This window comes from Littorina saxatilis, linkage group LG9 (genome assembly GCF_037325665.1).
Source record: "Littorina saxatilis isolate snail1 linkage group LG9, US_GU_Lsax_2.0, whole genome shotgun sequence".
NCBI classification, from domain to species: Eukaryota; Metazoa; Mollusca; class Gastropoda; order Littorinimorpha; family Littorinidae; genus Littorina; species Littorina saxatilis.
The window spans coordinates 43421795-43437431 of record NC_090253.1 but is presented as its reverse complement, the minus strand read 5'-3'; the positions used below and the strand labels follow the sequence as shown (position 1 = coordinate 43437431).

At 39.9% G+C, this 15637-nt stretch overlaps 1 protein-coding gene across 1 annotated transcript in view; it reads left to right on the top strand.

The window, feature by feature from the left end:
* Positions 1-5392: 5392 nt before the first annotated feature.
* LOC138976179 (tomoregulin-1-like) overlaps positions 5393-15637 on the top strand; it is a 14561-nt gene continuing 4316 nt past the window's right edge. Inside the window, exons 1-3 of the mRNA XM_070349019.1 lie at positions 5393-5619; positions 6201-6339; positions 12401-12610. Coding sequence (XP_070205120.1) covers positions 5544-5619; positions 6201-6339; positions 12401-12610 — 425 coding nt within the window. The 5' untranslated portion in view covers positions 5393-5543. The remainder of the gene's footprint in view (positions 5620-6200; positions 6340-12400; positions 12611-15637) is intronic.

The following is a 15637-nucleotide window of genomic DNA, read 5'->3' as shown; positions in this document are numbered from 1 at the left end:
GTTCCTGCAGTCTCGTAGGATTGTTTGCCATCATACTGGACGTTCTTCGAGTGAAATTGTGGATTATTAAATGTATTTGTTCAGATGTTATGCCATGATCCGGATTGTTCACTTGAGTCAAAGCAAATCATGACTTCGCATGCTTTTAGACAAATGATTTACACAAGTACATGTATTGCCAAAGTTTCATAATAAGGACTGGATTAAATTTGCTAGCCCTGTAAACACGCTTGATGTTAGTCTTTAGGATGAATACTGTGCCACAGCGATGCTCAGCCAAGCGTAACCTCAGCATGTGTTGAGAGGCACAGAGCGATATATATCCGCTGTCAGTGAGAAACAGCGGGAACGTTCCATTTTCTTGTACACTAGGAACATAACTTCCGGAAAACCAGGAACCAAAGTCCTACCCCCCGTTCTAGAAAATAACAATCTGTCCCCAAAAAAATCCAGGAAAAAAAGTTCGCATGTGAACATAATAAAGAGTATACGGACTCTTTTTTTTCCTGTGGACAATATTTGCAATTAAACCGGCTTCAAAATAGCCAATACTGACATACTGACCGACTAAATGACTTGAACGACCTCTAAGACCAGCTGCATGGCCTTTAATTATTGGGACAGGTGTTTGGTAATACGCTGGGGATGGGGAGGGGGGGGTCTTTTTCAGGTCCTTTTGTAAGTGGTGACACATACACGGGTGTTTATGGTTCCGCAAGTTAAACAGATAACAGGTGAAACATGTTCATTACAAATGACCTCTCTATTGCCACAGCAACACAAACATCTTTGTCTCATGAAGGTCAGTTCAACATCAGTTTGCTATTCATGTCGCGGTACCAAGGCCGTGGTTCTCTCAGCTTTGAAAGAGTCTTTATTTGCGGCACGTTTTGGACACCTGATGTTTGTTTGCCAAACGATGTATGAAGCAGATATAGAATGTGGTTCAAAATGAAGTCTTGCAAACATTCACCTTTCCCTGGTCATCCTTGTTCCTCTTCCTTTTATGGTGCTCAATCTCTTCTAATGTTGCGTCTATCTCTTGTTGCTGTTTCTGTGTGCTTTGTTTCTTATACCGTAAAATCCCTAGCAAACGCCCACCCCCCCCCCCCTCCCTCCCCCCCCCCCCCCCCCTCTGCAAAGATGTCGGGTAAAAGTAGGGGGTGGGCGTTTGCTAGGTAGCCTATACACCCCTTTGCAAGATAACGTCTCATCACATTTTCACAAGAAACAAAAATGTATACAACCATGTCAGATGTTGAGGCTGGCTCACATTTCAAATCACTGTTGGTTTCATTTGGGACTGTATGATATTATTTTGTAAATAAAACAAAAACCACCCACTATTGCAATAGAATCAGGTACCCTTTTCTATCAAAAACAACACACACAAAAAACAAAAGGACGGGGTGGGCGTTTGCTAGGTAGTGACCCCTCTGCACAACTTTTGGCCAAAAGTGGGGGGTGGGCGTTTGCTAGATACTGGGCGTTTGCTAGGGATTTTACGGTACGTACATGTATGTTTCTTTCTTTCGCGCGCGACACGATTGAGACTTTTGTTTCATTGCAGTCGGTTTTCCAAGTTCACCTTGTGTTATAGTGCTTGTCATAGAGTGATATGGAATTGTTTTGATAGATAACTGACGCTTGTGATTAAAATGTGTGTGTTCATTCATTCTTCGGTTCTTTCAGTTAAGAAAACCACTGTCAGACGACTAAACTAAAACGAAGAAGGAAAGAAAAACACAATCCGTACTCTTATAACTTCTCAAGCTTTTGATCATGACACTAACATTGTATGCCAATGGACATTATGCCGACCGAGAGTCATGCCGAACGAACGTTTAAAAGTATATGTGTGAAATTTTGTGTGTGAAATTGTGTGTGTGTGTGTGTGTGTGTGTGTGTGTGTGTGTGTGTGTGTGTGTGTGTGTGTGTGTGTATTGATGTGTGTGAGTGTGTGTGTGTGTATGTGTGTGTGTGTGTATGTGTGTGTGTATGTGTGTGTGTGCTTAGGTGCTTAGGTGTGTGTGTGTGTGTGTGTGTGTGTGTGTGTGTGTGTACGTACGTGTGTCTGTGTGTCTACGTGCGTATGGGAGTGTGTGCGTGCGTGTGCTTGTGCGTGGGTGCGTGTGTATGCGGGTGTGTGTGATGTGAGCGAGTGTACGTGTACGTTTCTGCGTGAAATTTATAATCTATATAGCAGTCAGTCTGTTCATATCCAAAACATATGTGACCCTCCACCACGAAATGAGTCGCATGTCACCTTTGCATGATTTTCATATTTGTACATTTTCCTAAAGAGTTTTGTATGCTCTATCCAGTGGTGAAAACCGTTTTAGAAAAGAGCGAAAACTGTTTGAGTTATAAGCCTGTGACTAAGGTGACCCTCACACTGTTACTAGACACCCCCCAGACTTATATTATGCCTAGCGCAGAACCGCGCGAGGTGACATGCGACTCATTTCGTGGTGGAGGGTCACATATTATGTTAAATACATTGTCTTACAGCGCGCTCAAATAAATGTTTACCTTAATTGTAATCTGTGGAAACTATGATAATGAAACTGTCAGTATTGGCATCAGTATTAGTAAACCTTCACCGTGAAACCTTGGTCGTATACGACCCAGCGCCTCTGAAACTGTTGAGAGTTTTCATTCAAATCTCATTTAATATTTGTAATCACTGTTTAAACTTTCCACTGACAAGGTTCCCGCAGTGGGGCACTGCGGTTATGAAATTAAAGGCCCCTCCTGTTTTTGGAACCGCAGGAGCTTTCTAGTTTGCTGTTAGGTAGATTTTTGGTTCCTCTTTCCTGTCATGCTCTCTTTTTCTTCATGAATTCTTTTCTTTTTTCTGCCTTCTTGCTCATTCACCTGCATTTTTTCCAAATATCTCTTCTCTTGCCGCTTGTCTCGCGATTCATGTATAGTTTAATCTGTTAGTGTTCTGATGTAAGTCCAGCAGTAGATAGGTTAAGCCTATTTTAACATACTGGAAACTGGTAATCTTCCAGTAGGTATTAATTTAGTTTTACTAAAGCCTGCTGGGACACAAGTAATGGGTTAGTGCATTTGTAAACAGGAATCGCTTGACAAGTGGCCCCCTTCATCCCCCCCCCCTTCCTCGTCCTGATATGGCTCTGCGTAGTCGGCTGGACGTTAAGCAACAAATAAACAAACAAACAAAACAAACTGACAAGGTCTCAAGCCGTTTAGATAGTAAACAAGAACATTGGTTGATTAAAATCAACATGGCCGAAGCAATGTTTTCATAAAAGAAGCGGTATTGTACGGGCACATGTTGAATTTGGGTTACATTTGTTGCAGAGTATTTGAAAATCCGTAGGCATAAAAACATGCAAAGAAGAGTGATAGGTCCCTGTTGTGAATATAGTCAAGTGGATAAATTGATTACTTTTGTTTCACACTAGTTTTGCTGTTAGAGAGAGGAGACGGTTTGGCGGTCATGGGTTGTAGGTTATGCAACTTTAAGAGCAAGGCGCATAGTGCATGTTCTTGTGATCGTTTTGATGAAAGCGTCATGAAGGGGGTGTTACAAATACAATGTAAATTTTGTTTTTGATGTTTGGTTTTTGTTGTGGTGGTTGTAAGATTGTGATGTGTTTAACCAACGAGATACAATGCTATTTGGGACATGGTAATAATTGGTTGCCGGTATGGACGATATTCTGTGCTGTTACGGTTTGAGATTGTTGGCAGGGGTGAGCAAAAGTGTGACCGACTCAGCGCAGAGATGATCGAAGAGATTGTTTTGTAGTCTATTAGTGTTGTGACGAGCGTTGGCTAATGGTAACGAGTACATATGTGTGTAGTTGTGGTGTGTGTGTGTTTGCGCGTTGGTTGGGATTATGGGTGTAATTTGTAAAACAGATGTGACGGTAATAATGGAGTTCACATTGAGGTTAGTTTGAAATGGAACACACGCAAGATTTTGAAAAAACAATATAACATTTTGAATCATGAGATCTTTATTAAATAATAAACTGAACATCAGCAAAACATCAAAGCAATTATTAATAAGGTTTGAAAAGCTTGACTTACTTACTATGTTAAATAGTGGATTGAAGGCTGAAAACCTCATTTCGACAAATTACAACTGAGATGGGGGAGTGCTGAAAGTGTGGACGAGAATACAAAAAAATGCTGAGTGACAACAGGGAGGTTAAGATACAGTGAAGGTTTTTTTGCAAGGAGAAATCACTGTTTGAGACTTAATATTTTACATTTTAAGAATAAGAGTTTTGGATTGGTTTGAATAACTCGACCCCTCAATAAATAGTAGAGCATAGTGCAATTTCATGTTGGCATCTTCTCCACTGAAAGCTATAACCCAAAGACTGAAGACCAAAGTGCTTTACCCCACTTCTGACCCGAATCACCCCCCCCCCCCCCCCTCCTGCTAGGTACACGTGCGCTCAAGTTAACCTCTGCTTTGACCTGTGTGCCAGGAGTCGGATGGGAGTGAGAGAGAGAGAGAGAGAGAGAGAGCGAGAGAGAGAGAGAGAGACACACATACACATAGACAGACATAGAAAGACAGAAGCGGAGAGACTCAGAGGGAGACACAGACAAAGACATACATACAGAGAGAGAGAGAGAGAGAGAGAGAGAGAGAGAGAGAGAGAGAGAGAGAGAGAGAGAGAGAGAGAGAGAGAGAGAGAGAGAGAGAGAAACTGTAACTGATCTCGTGAGAACGGTAACAAAACGAGACATGTCAGTTCTCCGAACGCATTGCAATAGATGACCGCTCCTGCGGCCATCAACAAAGAACTGTTACGTAACTTGAACCACACAGTTCGGATGCTGTGGGTCGTGTTCGACCTATTCTTAGCACAAAAAAGCTATAAAATGCGTTTAAAACATTATTTTTAATGCGGGGTCGGACGGACACGGGTCAACTGTATGTGCAGACTCAGAGACGGTATCCAGGTTCCACCCCCGTGTCGCCACTGTTGCACGTAAAAGACCTCAGTCATTCTGCTACAAGTGCAGGTGGCTGATTACACTTAAACATGCATACACCTGGGTAGCGCGACTCTGTTGCTGCTAGCTTTCCACTGGGAGGAAGTGACCCGAATTTCCCAGCGATTGGACAATATAATAATGAAAATGAAAAAGAAAAAACTACCCATACGTTTTACTTTGAATCGTCTTCTAAAACGCATTGTCCGTACGTGACCATGCAACTTCATGCGGATTTTGTAATCCAAAGCTGGATGCAGTGAACATTAAGTGACCAAAGTTTGACAAGAATCGTAATATTACTAAAAGCGCCCTAGAATAACATTCCAAAGCTTGCATTCCAGAGATTATTTCTCTTATCTTCTAATCCTGTGCTATCTCTCAGTTGAAAATGTATGCCATTTTAATTTTCTAGTTGAAAAATGAAGGTAGTTAGTTATATGAAGGAGTAATGCGCTTGATCAACAAACAATCCACTTGCGAGTTTGAAGATATTTTGAGGTTTTATTTGTTTGCTGTGTGTATAGAGACATTTGTCGCCAGTAGTCGAGAGCGCCATGGATTCTACCCGTCACTGCTCCTGCTTGCTTGTTAGTTTCACATATTTCCTGTCATTTCTCTTGCCACACACAGGTAAGGTAACTTTTTCACATCCAGTCAAGTATGACTGAATTTTTTCAGAGAAGGAATTGAGACGAAGTCAGGGTGTGTGTGCGTGTGTGTGTGTGTGTGTGTGTGTGTGTGTGTGTGTGTGTGTGTGTGTGTGTGTGCGTACGAGTGTGTGTTTGGTGTGGGTGCGTCCGAGTGTGTGTGTGTGTGTGTGTGTGTGTGTGTGTGTGTGTGTGTGTGTGTGTGCGTGTTTGTGTGTGTGTGTGTGTGTATGTTTGTGTGTGTGTTTACTGTGTACGTGTGTGTGTGTGTGTGTGTGTGTGTGTGTGTGTGTGTGTATGTGTGTGTATGTGTGTGTGTGTGTATGTGTGTGTGTGTGTGTGTATGTGTGTGTGTGTGTGTGTTTGTGTGTGCGCGCAGCGATTCCTACAAATCTACCTGTCTTGTCTTTATTTAGAACGCTAACGCTTGGTTTTATTTTAGGTTTTGTCATTCGCTCTCTGTCTTACATGCTTATTATAGCATACCAACCACAGTGTTCAACAAAATGACTTCAAAGTGTTACTGGACCAATGAAAAAACACCTTATCTCTGTATACCCGCAGTGATGGAAATCGAGTGTGCACCCATGATAGTACAAAGCCACTTCGACATCATCTGCAGGAACATCCTCAACCTGGACTGTGCGGTCTTCACCGACAGTTCCGTCAACTGCGGCACTGATGGAGTGACCTACAATAACTCGTGAGTTCTTATATCCTTAGCGGATTATGACTTTATTCAGTTATTCTGCAGAAAAGACAAATGCTGGAGAAAAACCGTTCTTTTCTGCAGCATTTCTGCATAATGTCATCTTTTGCCGAAGCAGCGTTTTTTTCTGCAGCAAAACATTTTACTAAAACGGTGCTGTTGTTTTACTGCAGAAAACCTGTTTACACTTTTTCTGCAGAAGTTTGTACTGGCTCTTGGCGGATTATGACATTATTCAGTGATTCTGGAGAAAAACCGAAATGCTGGAGAAAAACTTTCTTTTCTGCAGCATTTCTGCATAATGTCATCTTTTGCCGAAGCAACGTTTTTTTACTGCAGTAAAACAGTTTTTCTCTGAAGCATAATGTTTACTTGGTTTTCTGCAGCATTATTGCGATTAACTTTTTCTTCAGAATAGTCTGTGACAGTTTTTCTGGAGAAAAACGAACGACCTTGTAAAGTAGCGTTTGTATTCGTCTCCCCCTGGGATAGTATAATAGTTTGTCCCGCAGTGTACCAATCAGAAGGCGTGTAGCATAAGGGCATTATATTAATTTGAAACTTTTAACTTCCGGCGGAAAGGAAGTCAGACAGACAAAATACATTCGTGTCACCCACAACTATTGGTAATTCTGGATGAGTCCATCTCTCGACAGAGGGGGGCTCGCGTGCTCCAACATTATAATGAGCCAGTACAAAATGCTGCAGAAAAAGTGTAAACAGGTTTTCTGCAGTAAAACAACAGCACCGTTTTACTGCAGCATTCTTGATTTCAATTTTACTGCAGTAAAATGTTTTGCTCCAGAAAAACCCGTTGCTTCGGCGAAAGATGACATTATACAGAAATGCTGCAGAAAAGACAGTTTTTCTCCAGCATTTCTGTTTTTCTGCAGGATAACTGAATAATGCCAAAATGCTGAAGAAAAAGTGTAAACAGTTTTTCTCCAGTAAAACAACATCACCGTTTTACTGCAGCATTTACTGCAGAGTGACGTTGCTCTCGAGAAAGATGACATTATGCAGAAATGCTGCAGAAACAAACAGTTTTTCTCCAGCATTTCTGTTTTTCTGCAAAATAACTGAATAAAGTCATAATCCGCTAAGGATATTCTTAAGCTGTATCTTTTTCTCTCTTTTTTTGATAAATATTTTAGTATAATTGTCTTCAACTCGTCACGTCCGGTATGTATATAATTATTCATCAAACTATTAGAAGTGAAAGATTAGGCCTTTAACACATCATAAACAAAAACCATCAATGTACAGTACCCGGCGAAAGAAACGCAACTCATTCGCGCCCACGTTCGCCTGCAATCACGACTCGCTTAACCCCTACCCTGTATAACAAAGTTTATGAAAAGGTAAAAACAGAAAACAATTACATAATATGCACTATGTACAGCCAGTAAAATATCCTCCACGAATCTGTCTTCCTTTTTGATGTACCTTATCTGGTTCATATGTTACGACAATTTGAAAATGACAAAAAATCACTTGCAACAGTGGGCGCGAATGAGTTGCGTTTCTTTCGCCGGGTACTGTACACACAGAATTGTTTTGTTTTTTTCTAAACGCAGTATCGGAAACCAAATGCATCTACTCGTCCTCAAAAGCTAAAATTGTCTTCGTCTCACTTACTGCTCATTAAGTATATGGGTGCGTCTCAGAATCTCGTCCTCTGTTTGTGACATTATCACCAAAAGTAAAATCTTCCCAGAAAACTTTGATAATACTATTTACACACTTCTCAGGGTGTACCTTTTCAGTTTAAACAAGAAAAAATATAACATTGCCTTTAGTTTGCCATATATTGAGCATTATTTGGACCATGTGTGCAAAATCACCCGTGTAACATGGAAAAAATAAAAGACAAAAAAACTGCATTTATAAGGCTGAAAACGACTTTTATTCAGTTATTATTGTTGAATCACAAGCCATTATAGAGTTCAATATGAAATGACTACATGCAAACAACAAAATAATGTTTTTTTCAAAGTTCCATGCATTCGTCAAAATGTCAATACAAAAATGAAAATTAATTAATGATATCCTGATCAGAACATGTTGATACATGGCATTCATTCAGTCTTATTGACATTTAACCTTCACAATAGCATATATACAAAGATTTGTTGCTCTAAGACAAAATGTTAGAAAGTTATCCCAAAAGAATGCAAAATGGTCACCGATGTAACATGGAAACATCACTTTTGTAACAAAGAAACGGTTATGCTTTTTCCCACAAACTTTACTAAATGAAGCTGATTTTGCAACCAGATTCTTCTTAGGTAAAATGCCAAACACTAAAACAGGAACAGAAAGAAAAAAAGCTGGACAAAATCAAGCAAACTTGGCCCCAAAAAAGAGAAACATTAATGAAAAGTTCATCACCCACGTAACTCGGAAACGAACAACCAGACATGTATTATAAGGTTTGACATGAAGAATGCAAATGTTCAAAAGTGGTTCATTCAATTGTTGAGACAATAAACCAAAGGCATTGGTTACATATAGAACAGTTGCCACTTGCAGTTAATTAATTTATTTTAAAAGAAATAATGCCCCCTGGCATTGAAGGTGGGGTCACGAATCATGGTTGCATCAGATGTAGGGACTAAGGAAATATCATTGATCCCTGGAAAGCAATAGTAGTTCCCCTCCGGTTTCCTTCGAAGGAACGTTACCACCAGTTCATCAGGTCGAATCTCTTGCACCTGAAACATGCAAGTACCTGCGATTTCAACTAAAGATTGATGCAATATGTGTACTAGTTTCACTAACATGAATTTGTTTAATGTCTATCAAGATTTTGATGCATCCACATTCACTGGCTAAAAACAAAATAAAGTAATTATTTTGTTCAGACTTACCATTCCATTGAACATACAACTTTTACAATTAAAGAAAACATTGACACTTACCGTTCCTTTAAATGGATTTCGGAAATTTAATTTTGATCATATTTTTTTATATTTTTAATTTTCAGAGCTTGTTTTTAATCCAAATATAACATATTTATATGTTTTTGGAATCAGGAAATGATGTAAAATAAGATGAACGTAAATGTGGATCGTTTTATATAAAAAAAAAAAATTATTACAATTTTCAGATTTTTAATGGCCAAAGTCATTAATTAATTTTTAAGCCACCAAGCTGAAATGCAATACCGAAGTCCGGCCTTCGTCAAAGATTGCTTTGCCAAAATTTCAATCAATTTAATTGAAAAATGAGGGTGTGACAGTGCCGCCTCAACTTTTACAAAAAGCCGGATATGACGTCATCAAAAGTATTTGTCGAAAAAAAGAAAAAAACGTCCGGGGATATCATACCCAGGAACTCTCATGTCAAATTTCATAAAGATCGGTCAAGTAGTTTAGTCTGAATCGCTCTACACACACACACGCACAGACAAACAGACACACACACACACATACACCACGACCCTCGTTTCGATTCCCCCTCTATGTTAAAACATTTAGTCAAGTTTTGACTACGTGAAATCGAAAGAAAAACTATTATTAACAAATGTGTAGCCTAATTTTTCACTTCATAGAATATCATAGCAGCAAAAACTCACCTTTTCTTAAGAACCTTGGGTGTTGATCACTGTCGTAACAAAATCACAGACTTCGGAAACATTCTCGAAATCTTTCTTCGCTGCTGGAAGCTGAACTATTTCTCTCTGTAACTGCGCATGCGTAGTCACCCGCACCTCTAAGTCACTACGCGCAAAATAGTTCTAATCTTTCTTCAAAACTCTGAACATTATTTGCAAAACCGTTCACCATCGTAACGGAATTTTGAAGAAGCATGTCATATTGCGCAACTTTCAACTTAGTTTGCAGATGCAATTTTGAGAAAATAATACTTAAATAACATTTAGCTTAGCGATTTTCTATGCCCTTTCATGTCAAGATCGTGTTGAAAATGAATATGCAAATTCTAAAGTTCAAATTTAGGACTTGTTGCTGTTGCACGCGTGCGGAAACATATGTTACGACAGTGATGGCAAACTTTCAAGCGATTAATTTCGTTTAAAAAAACAATTCTGTGGACAAAATAACATTTCAACTGTCAAGTACACTTAAACCAAACACACATAACAAAAATAGCAGTCCTTGGACATTCTAAACGATTCTTGTAGTGAGGTACAAAACTAGTTGATGGTTCATGTCACAGATCAGACCTTCATTTTTCACGCATTTAATCATTTCTTTCGCAAAACAACCTTCATAATAATCATGCAAAATACTCAGTTTTGTTTGTACTATTTCTTTATTCATTTTACTTCTCAAACATACCAATATCATGATTTAAAATTCAGTATGTTTCAATTGTGGGCTAATTTGATTATGGCACACACAAAAGGATCAGTTTCTGAGACGCACCCATATACAATAGCTGGTTGGACGACAGGGAACTCCTTTCGTCGTATACTTGATAACTCAAAGTTTGGGTGTGTAGAAGAAGAAACAAGTCGCGTAAGGCGAAATTACAACATTTAGTCAAGCTGTCGAACTAACAGAATGAAACTGAACTCACTGCATTTTTACAGCAAGAGCGTATACTCGTAGCATCGTCAGTCCACCGCTCGATGCAAAGGCAGTGAAATTGACAAGAAGAGCGGGGTAGTAGTTGCGCTGAGAAGGATAGCACGCTTTTCTTTATCTCTATTCTTTTTAACTTTCTGAGCGTGTTTTTAATCCAAACATATATCACATCTATATGTTTTTGGAATCAGGAACCCACAATAAATAAGATGAAATTGTTTTTAAATCGATTTCGGAAATTTTATTTTAATAATAATTTTTATATTTTTAATTTTCAGAGCTTGTTTTCAATCTCAATATAACATATTTATATGTTTTTAGAATCAGAAAATGATGAAAGATAAGATGAACGTAAATTTGGATCGTTTAAAAAAAATTTTTTTTTTTTTACAATTTTCAGATTTTTAATGACCAAAGTCATTAATTAATTTTTAAGCCACCAAGCTGAAATGCAATACCGGAGTCCGGCCTTCTTCGAAGATTGCTTTACAAAAATTTCAATCAATTTTATTGAAAAATGAGGTTGTGACAGTGCCGCCTCAACTTTTACAAAAAGCCGTATATGACGTCATCAAATGTATTTATCGAAAAAAAGAAAAAAACATCCGGGGATATCATTCCCAGGAACTCTCATGTCAAATTTCATAAAGATCGGTCCAGTAGTTTGGTCTGAATCGCTCTACACACACACACACACGCACAGACAGACACACACACAAACACACACACACACACACACCACACACACACACACACACACACACACACACCACGACCCTCGTCTCGATTCCCCCTCTACGTTAAAACATTTAGTCAAAACTTGACTAAATGTAAAAACACCAGCGTGAAAAAACAGGCAGTTTTTGAAGTGAGGGCTGATAAACGGCGGTTGATCGTTGATACAGGTGTCATTTTGCACCATTAATTCCGCGGACAATTCCTACTCGGAAATAAAAAGCTTTCTCGCAGCGTGTATAAAATCCCTGACAGCTCTTTTTGCAGTTAACATGATGGTTTATACGTCAATAAAAGTATCCGTATAATACAGCATTGGTCCTGTAGTGTTCTGGTCCCGGCTTATGAAAATGCTGATACTTCTTCTTCTTCTTCTGCGTTCCCAGCCATGCTAAATCTTCAATCCGGTCTGTCTGGCGAAGTCACCCGTGGTCCGCTACAGCGACGTTGCCGACCCTTAGAGCTTCTCGTGGGCCTCCGAAAATGCGGATACAAAACTTTCTCTCGTGAGAGCATTGTTTGCCGGACGTTATGGCCCGTCAGTGCAGACTCTTATCAGTCCGACCACTATGACTGAAAACGAGGCGCGCGGTTTTGGCGCATGTAAGCCGTGCCCAAAACTGAAAATTAGTAATTCACACTGTCAGTTAACATTTTCGCTGTGAATATCACAGAACACGTGGTGATGATTTATTTGTCATGTGAAATTGGTAACCCCAGGTATTGGGGTTAGTTAGCCGTCATACATGTGCCCAATATCTGTCACACAGGTGTGAGTTTGCACAAGGTCACTGCCGGTCAGCAACCCTGCACGTGCAGCACAGAGGGGCGTGTGTGAGCGGCAGTGGCAGTGGGACACCGCTGGCCGCGGGGCTGACGGTGGTGCTGCAGCTTGTCTGTGATGACGTCGTACATGTGGACTGTACGGGCCAGCCTCGCGTGGTGCTGTGTGCCAGTGATGGTAGTACCTACCACAACAAGTAAGTATAGGACGGTAAACTGCACAAGTATTCAACGTTTGTTTTTTTTTTAAAGTTTTTTTTTAAAGGTTTTTTGAACGTTTAATTGATGACAAAGCAAAACGTTCCATTAACTGTATATACCATAACAAGTAAGTATAAGACGGTAAACTGCACAAGTATTCAACCGTGGTTTTTTTTCGTTTTTTAATTTGTGACAAAACAAAGCGTTCCATTTACTGTACCTCGACCCAGTTGTCTTTTAAAAACATACGACGGCGATTGACCCCGAAAACCGACTTCGGTAATATTTTGCTGATGGTTTGTCTGTGGTGATTTCAGCATGTGATGAAACAAGTGTGAAAAAAAACCTAGATAAATAAATTAACGTATCGTTCACCGTTCCTGACTGTATGCTCGAACGCCGACTTCTGAGCTGTGGTGCACGAAGCGAAACTGGGTGCCGCCCAACTTATTGAGAACAAACCACGGGCCGGGTCTGATTGGTTCAGATCACACCAAATCTCAATTTAAACCAATCCGACTGCGCGGCTGCCTACCATCCATTTGGGTGGCACCCTGTTTCTCAGCCCAGAACGCTACGCCAAATCTTCCCCTTTTTTTTGTTTGTTTGTTTGCTTAACGCCCATCCGACCACGAAGGGCCATATCAGGGCGGTGCTGCTTTGACATAACGTGCGCCACACACAAGACAGAAGTCGCAGCACAGGCTTCATGTCTCACCCAGTCACATTATTCTGACACCGGACCAACCAGTCCCAGCACTAACCCCATAATGCCAGACGCCAGGCGGAGCAGCCACTAGATTGTCAATTTTAAAGTCTTATAGGTATGACCCGGCCGGGGTTCGAACCCACGACCTCCCGATCACGCCCCTACGCCAGCCCCTCCACAGTGGAACCTACAACACAGACAAATGCATAAAAGCAAGGTTCCCACGTTAAAATCGTCAACAAAATCAGAACAGCTGAAACGATTCATGTTTTGTGTGTTATTGGAAACAACAATCACATGTGTATCCAAAACAGTCAGGTTTGTTCACCTATCTTGACTAACATTAACACTATGGCATGCTGAATGATTCTTATCCTACATACGTGAGAGAGAGACCACTCATGAGATAACAATATCGTTCAAACCACACGTGTGTATATCATGTAAATGAGGTCGTGTCAAACTAGTCTGGCAGGGACCTGCTTTTCCACTGCTTATGATGCCAAAGTCACCGAGACAAACGTCATTGTGGAGACAATTTTGCGCCTGCTGTTCCCTCTGGAAGAGTTTTTAGAACTAACACGTCACGCTACACTTTATAAAGTGGCGTTTCTGTTCTTTGACGTGAAAAATTGCACGAGGCTTTGGAAGAGATCGAGGTTCCAAAAGAAGCGTCTTCTATTTGGACGCCTCCACTGCGTGACGTTTGGGTAAAATACACGTAAAGTACATTAAGTAGGATATACAGAATACTACACGGCTTGCTGTGTCCTACCAGATTTACACGAGTTGCTTTTCAGATATTGATAAGCTCGCTTTCGCTCGCAGTTCAATATTTAAACAAGTCGCGTAAGGCGAAAATACAACATTTAGTCAAGTAGCTGTCGAACTCACAGAATGAAACTGAACGCAATGCCATTTTTCAGCAAGACCGTATACTCGTAGCATCGTCAGTCGACCGCTCATGGCAAAGGCAGTGAAATTGACAAGAAGAGCGGGGTAGTAGTTGCGCTAAGAAGGATAGCACGCTTTTCTGTACCTCTCTTTGTTTTAACTTTCTGAGCGTGTTTTTAATCCAAACATATCATATCTATATGTTTTTGGAATCAGGAACCGACAAGGAATAAGATGAAAGTGTTTTTAAATTGATTTGGACAATTTAATTTTGATAATAATTTGTATATATTTAATTTTCAGAGCTTGTTGTTAATCCGAATATAACATATTTATATGTTTTTGGAATCAGCAAATGATGGAAAATAAGATAAACGTAAATTTGGATCGTTTTATAAATTTTTTTTTTTTTTTACAATTTTCAGATTTTTAATGACCAAAGTCATTGATTAATTTTTAAGCCACCAAGCTGAAATGCAATACCGAAGTCCGGGCTTCGTCGAAGATTACTTGACCAAAATTTCAACCAATTTGGTTGAAAAATGAGGGCGTGACAGTGCCGCCTCAACTTTCACGAAAAGCCGGATATGACGTCATCAAAGACATTTATCAAACAAATGAAAAAAACGTTCGGGGATTTCATACCCAGGAACTCTCATGTCAAATTTCATAAAGATCGGTCCAGTAGTTTAGTCTGAATCGCTCTACACACACACACACACACAGACAGACAGACGCACATACACCACGACCCTCGTTTCGATTCCCCTCGATGTTAAAATATTTAGTCAAAACTTGACTAAATATAAAAAGCAACTCGTGTAAATCTGGTACGGCACAGCAAGCCATGTACTATTCTCTATTTACAGGTGTCATTCTTCTAAAAAGTCTAAAAAGGCGTTTTTTGACGCTGTTCTAGCTTGTAATGAGACAAAATACGGTGCATTTCTGTAACTCGTCAACGCATTAGTTTCAAACTTTCAGAGCTTTGTGCTAACTTATTTGTCTGTCTCTTTGTGTGTCTGTCTGTCTGTTTGTGTATGTCCGTCCACCCACCCCCCTCTCCCCCCCCCCCCCTCTCTCTCCCTCTCTCTCTTTATGTTTTTGTTTATGCATATAAAGTCTTGTCCATAACTAATTTTACTCTTGAGGGTTCTGAGCATTTACATTTTTCTCCGCCAGGATATCATGATAATAAAAACATTAGGCTTGCAGCATGTAACTGTTGTTTAATTATTAAACCTTATTACATTGGTTTTTGTTGTTGCTGTAGTCACTGTTACAGAAATAGGCGTTGGGTAATGGAGAGGGGTGTGTACTACGCTTAAAACTCTAATTATTCATCATTCGCATTTATTTTTATTTTGTTTTGTTTGGGGGGGGGGGGGGTTGAGCCAGTTGGAATTTTATGTCTTTTTTG